Here is a 6,136-nt window from a genome sequence, read left to right on the forward strand (position 1 = left end):
TATCATGTTTGTAATTGTTCTTTTGAGTTCCATGTCCTGCATTATCTATAGGGGGTTCTTATTGTACTCCTCTAGAGGACTATTCATATTTGGTGGGCATATGTTATTTGGTTTTTCATGTTACTTTTTCTCTGTGATTTTGGCATCTGAATTTCTTTTGTAGTTTCTGATTCTTGTGTGAGACTCAGACCTTCATGTTTAGGTCTACTTCTTTTTGTGAACTTTATGTGTCTTTGTGGTTTACTTTTTGGCAAGAAAAGCTGGTTTGTGTAAGCTTCCGGTTCTCTATCTTGATTTTATATTGGAGTGGCGGATTGATTTTGTCTTCAGGAGTTCCCACAGAGGCCCAATTCAGATGAGGGTCAGATGATTTCAGGCTTTCTTCTAAGGTCTGGATCCCTCCAGGACCGATTTTGGCCTCAGGAATTTGGGGGTTGGACTGGCCTGGGAGCCTGGCCCAGAAAAGATGCTGGTCTAGGGCAGTTGGTGGTCGTGCCACCCAGAGATGCAAAGACAGATGGGTCAGGAAGAGGCCCCAAGGACTCCTGAGGACTGCACTGAGGAGGTGGGTAGGTCTGGATGCAAAGGATCAAGAAGAGGAAAGGTCAGCTCCCAAGTCCAAGAAAGAGGATGGCAGGTGATGGAGGCCCAAGGAAGCAGGGGGAGGTGAGGGCGGGGCTGGGCCCAGAAGCAGTTCTCCTGGGGCCCAGATAAGGCACTAAGTTGGTCTGGATGAAAAGGGCCAGGAAGCAGTATTGGTTCCCCAGGTGTCTGGGGCCCCAAAACAAGGGATGGGCAGGGCCCAAACTCAGAGGAGAGAATGGCGGCGGAGACGGGAGGGTGAATGGTGGTGGGGGATTCAAGGCGTGGAGGGCGGGATGGACTTACCCTGGAGAGAGGCCTGTGGGTGGGAGAGAGGCCTGCTGAGGGTGGTGCACACCCAGAGAAGCAGGGGGAGCCCTTTTTAAATTTTTTATTATTTGAGAATTTCATAGGAGTACTGTACTTGCATCATTTCTACCCCTCCCTCTGCTCCTCCAACTCCTATCATGCCTCCCCCCTCTAAATTTTTTTAATAGAGCTTTTAAAATTTCATACAATATTTCCCACTCACACCCAGACCCCCTCCCCCATCCATGACTCCCTCCCCTCCACCCTCCAAACCTGATGCACTCTGCCATACATGCTGAGTCCTGTTCATTCAGGTGTTTGTACCCAAATGTCCTTCAGTGTAAAATGCATCCACTGGAGTCTAGTCAGCCCATCCAGTGGTCGTATGTAAGTCATACTCTCCCTCACCCAGCAGCAACCAAACTCAAATAGTTCTTGATCTAGTGTTAACCCGCCACCTATTTCTCACCTCCCCTTTGGGCCCTTGTTTAATTGAGCTGACATGGGTCCTACTTTGGATGTTATCACTGCCACAGGCACACATGAGCAAGCCTCCATTGGCCTGGAAGCCTCTACCTCATCCATTCATGAACCAGCCCTGGCTCTTACAATCTTTCCACCCCCTCTTCCACAATGGTCTCTGAGCCGTGGGTGGATAAGGTCCCATATAGGAGTCCTATCCTACACTCTACAGTCTCTTATTCTCCAAAACTTGGCCAGTTGAGGCCTTCTGTGTGTAATGCACTCTGATGTACATGGAAGCCTCACTGGTGAGAGTTGAGAGGTGCATTAGCCTTCTCTCTACCCCTTATTCCACTATGTTCCATGAGCCTGAGCCTTAGTTGTTTTGAAGAGGTAAAAAATTGACCTTAGAATTTTAAAAAAAGAATATAATCACTTTCCTAATAAATTATGTACATGTAATTGCCAGTGATGGTTTTTTAACAGTAGACCCAAAACATTACAAATATTCAACTGATGCATATGGGGAGAAGTGTTATGTTTTTCTCCCACTTAACTCTTCTGTGTGAACTAAATCCAAATGTATCTGAATTTTCATAATTCAAAGAAAATATCTATGCCAACGTTTTGAAAACAAATGGCTGCCAAGCAAAACCTAACAGCATATTCCTTGGTGACACTGAATCAATAAAAGATGTGTGCATGAATGAGCAGCTTTCTTACACTGAGCTAATATGCAAATATGAACCATCCTCAGTTAAAATTGCATTGTATATATTGAAAGTTTCTCTAGAGTCCATGGCATGTTCAGGAAGAACCTAGCTGGATTTGACCTTAAGTACCTTGCCGCATTTTTTTGGTCATTTCCAGCTACCAGTGTCTCCAAAGAAAACAACTTTCTTGTTTCTTTTAGCTTTGTGTGGACCCTGAGCTTTATTCCCAGTTGCTGCTATAAAAAACTGAAATGGTTCCAAACACTACTATTGTTTTTCTTTTCTTTTTTCCTCCCTTGTAACTAATATTTAAACATCAAAGACACTCTGGCACTTTCATGTTGTAGGGTAAGACCATATTTTCTGGTACTTTTATGTTGTAGGTAAGACCATATTTTCCTTAAAGCTATTTGATGTCCTGTACTTTTTATTTTGTTCTTAGCTGTTAGCCTTCTTTTTAGAAGTCCTCTCACTGGTGGCCTTTTGATTTCATAGAATCACTGGCAATTGTGTGGAGGAAGAACTGAAAACAGGCCAGAATAAAAGTGGAAGGATGTTAAAAGATTTTAAAAAATACTTTCAAACAAAGCAAAGTACTACCTAATAATCCATCAAAACTCATCTTGTAATGACCTTTGGAAATGTTAACACTACAGCATGTTGTCAGGACTCCTCCTAAGGCTGAAGTTTAAAAAGTAATCTGTTTTCAGCAATACCTTTCATTATGATGATAATGCCCATGTATATCATTTGGGTATATATGTTCTCATGAAAGATAGTTCGTATAGGATTTCTTCTAAGTTTTACTTGGTCTGTTAATTGGAAGTGTTTCATGAAATTCACTTTTTGGAAAATGGCCTTTTTATTCCCTCTCAAATGTTCAACAGACCGTTTGCCATGTGATAGGACCACTATTTTAAAATGTGATCTGGAAAACTACATTAATTCTGTGTGGCATATTTGCTATTCTTAGCCTGGTGAAATAAGCTGGAAGTGGATGAATAATGCAGGTTAGAAAGAAAACAGATGCTAGATATTACAAATAGAAAGGTTTTCCAGCAATGAGACTTTCATTTTAGGGCTAGATTTTTGTTGGTCCATTTGGCATTATGACAATTATTGTTTTTCTGTCCAGCTGTTACACATCTGTATCGAAGGTTGGGGCAACTGGCGTTGGTCAGAGCCCTTCAGTGTGGATCACACCGGGACATTTATTAGAACGATTCAGTACAAGGGTCGAACTGCTTCACTCATCATCAAGGTTCAGCCACTCAGTGGAGTGCAGAAACAGGTAAGTTTTTTTGTGTTCATGACGAGTGACAACTCCGAAATCCTTGATATAATGGACCTGAATCTTAAATGTAAATAACTAATAAGGAAAACATCACAGTGGTTATGCCTACAACCACTATTCAACATAAGCTCTTAATAAATACCTGATGATCCTGATGGTGATGGTGATGGTGGTGGTGGTGATGGTGGTGGTGGTGGTGGTGGTGGTGGTGGTAGTGGTGGTGGTGGTGGTGGCTTCAAACTCCTTCTCCCACATCTTTTACAAGAGCTGCTAACGAGCAGTAAAATTTACTGATTTTAGTTTGACCTCTTCTCCCTGTCACCACCTACCTTCTGGTGGAGGTGCTAATGAGCTGTGAAATGGCCAAAAGGCCTTTACTGAGAATGCAAAGAAGTAAAGGGTGGTGGGGACCCTGAATAATCCACCAGTGGATGACTAGGAATGGTTCTCATGCACATGCATGTGAGAGTATAATCTGTGTGAAAGTATTAGGATGCTCTCCTGTGACAGAGTGGGTCTGGTTTTCCTGCAAGCTTTTCTTTGCCTAAGAGTTAATATTAACTGCAGTAAAACTTCACTGCAGTCTAACTCTTGGCTTATAAAACCTCAGCTCTCAGCACATATTTTTACGTATTTTATAAAACTTCCGTTTGGCTGTTTTTGAAGTTCTAAGACTGCAAAGGGAAAAAAAAAGTATCTGACACTTTTTTGTGTGTGTTCTTAAGATGTGAAAATGTGGTTTCTAAAAGATGTTTTTCAAACATGGAGCATATGACAAAAGTAGAAAGAAAAAAAGGAAGTATTAAAATCTGAAAACTGGCTTCACTGTACACACAATAACTGGATTTGTCATAAGAGCTTTAGCATATACGTCTGCATCTGGATTGTAACAGGCGAACCAGAGCTTATGTGAACTGAGGACATGATAGAAACAGCACTCGCTCCTGGGAAAGGGAAGCCCCTTTGATGGAATGGCAAGGACTCTTCCATTGCTGCATGCCAAGAAACAGGCAGGAAGCAACTGGCAGCAGGACGCCCCATACCATATACATTTTTGGTCTGCACTTTATCTGAGTACTGGACTTGATGTTCTCATTATTGTGGACAGCAGAATTGAAAAGAGAACCATAGCAGAAGAGGACAGGAAAGTGAGGAAGGATCTTCCTGATTCACTGGTCCTTCCTTAGAGTATTGATTGCCTGTGAAAAACAGGATAAAATGGAAGACACCAAGAATGCGACAATCTTTGCTCTTAAGTCACAAATCCATGTAAAGCCAGCCATGTATACAGCTGAGAGCAAGAGTAAAGGGAATTTAGAGGCTTCAGTGAAAAAAGTTGAGTTATGCTTTGAAAAACATGTTGAATTTGGATTAAGATAGAACATTTCAGATGTTGTTATACAGACAAAGACATGAACATGAAACAAATAAGTGTTATGAAGAATCATGAGAGGATTCACCTATCAGTATGAGTTTGAGCCTAAGAAGCTGACACATCATGGACTCCCATTTGCCCTAAGAGCTCTCTGGCGTGGTTGTACTGCACACTGGTCTTCTGATTCTGTTACTCATGGTCATTCAGAAATATACCATCCACCTTCCCATTTACTAGCATGTCTGAGAAATGGTTATCCCACTTCTGTTGAATCATTGAGACAAGAGGCCTGTTCTTCATATATACTGGCCCTTTTTGTTGTTGCTCTCTGCCAGATATTAAGAGGTTCTTTCTAAAACTAGAAGCAAAATCTTACCCATTCTCCAAAATTGTGTGGCATACACAGCCAGCACATAACTTACTGTGAGGACTCCACAAGTCACCTCTGTATTTCAGCCCTTTAAAAATAATAAGGAGCATGTTTTCCTTTGATTTCCTTCTTTCTAAGCTTGTGGTTCTCAAACACCGGTTCAGAATCCCTAGAGGGCCTGTCAAAACAGACGTTGCTGCATCCCATTCCCAGAGTCTCAGATCCAGTAAGGTCATGCCTGCAGCCTGACAATTTGTATGACTCACAAGTTCCCCTTGTGCTGATGATGCTGGTTCATTTAGAGACCATACTTTGACTGCTATAGCTCTGGTCCAAACTTTCTGTTTGTTCAACTCTTGTATGTCATTGCTAGAACATTTACCAGTGAGTAAAATGGTAGGGTCCTTCCATGCAGAAATGATTTTAATGATGTGTCCTGGTAGTTAAGATCATGGGTAACCTGCCTATATCCCCTTGCTATGTGATTTTTAAGTTACTTATCCTCTTTGTGAATCTGTTTCCTTATCTATAAAGTAAGGGTAATAATAGTGCCTGCCTGAGGAAGGAAGTTAGTATGAGGATTAAGTAAGCTTATGTACACACAGTGCTTACCATGTGCCTGGCCTGCTGCCATAGCCTAATAAACTTCAGTTATAGTTATTATAATGAAAGAGTCTTAGAGATGAGCAACACTAGTTGGACTTTCTTGATAACTACAGTAGTGCCTCATTCTTACATGGATATGTATTTTCTAGGGATGATGTAAAATTTTAGGAAAAAGTAGTATGCATAGTGTTTCTTTATAGATGGTACATGTTACAACAATATGCCAAATGTCAAAAAAAACTTATAATTTGAATAATACATTTTAAAACATCTCATAAAGTTTTACCTCACTCTCTATCCTCCCTAGTCATACACACAAGCAAAATTTTTAACTTTTTTCACTTGAGTTTAATATTTTTTTCAGAAAAATTTTCAAATTATTTAATAACCACATACTTAGAAGAAGCATTTCATTACATCAGCAT

General features: G+C 40.9%; 1 protein-coding gene across 4 annotated transcripts in view; it reads left to right on the forward strand.

Annotated features, from left to right (window-relative positions):
• Vps13b (vacuolar protein sorting 13 homolog B) overlaps positions 1 to 6,136 on the forward strand; it is a 723,076-nt gene that overhangs the window by 644,100 nt on the left and 72,840 nt on the right. For all 4 annotated transcript variants that reach the window (XM_029562757.1, XM_029562758.1, XM_029562759.1 and 1 more), the window contains exon 44: positions 3,202 to 3,357. In XM_029562757.1, the coding sequence (XP_029418617.1) occupies positions 3,202 to 3,357 (156 nt within the window). The remainder of the gene's footprint in view (positions 1 to 3,201; positions 3,358 to 6,136) is intronic.

Source organism: Nannospalax galili, unplaced genomic scaffold (assembly GCF_000622305.1).
Source record: "Nannospalax galili isolate Female #2095 unplaced genomic scaffold, S.galili_v1.0 scaffold334, whole genome shotgun sequence".
Classification (NCBI taxonomy): Eukaryota; Metazoa; Chordata; class Mammalia; order Rodentia; family Spalacidae; genus Nannospalax; species Nannospalax galili.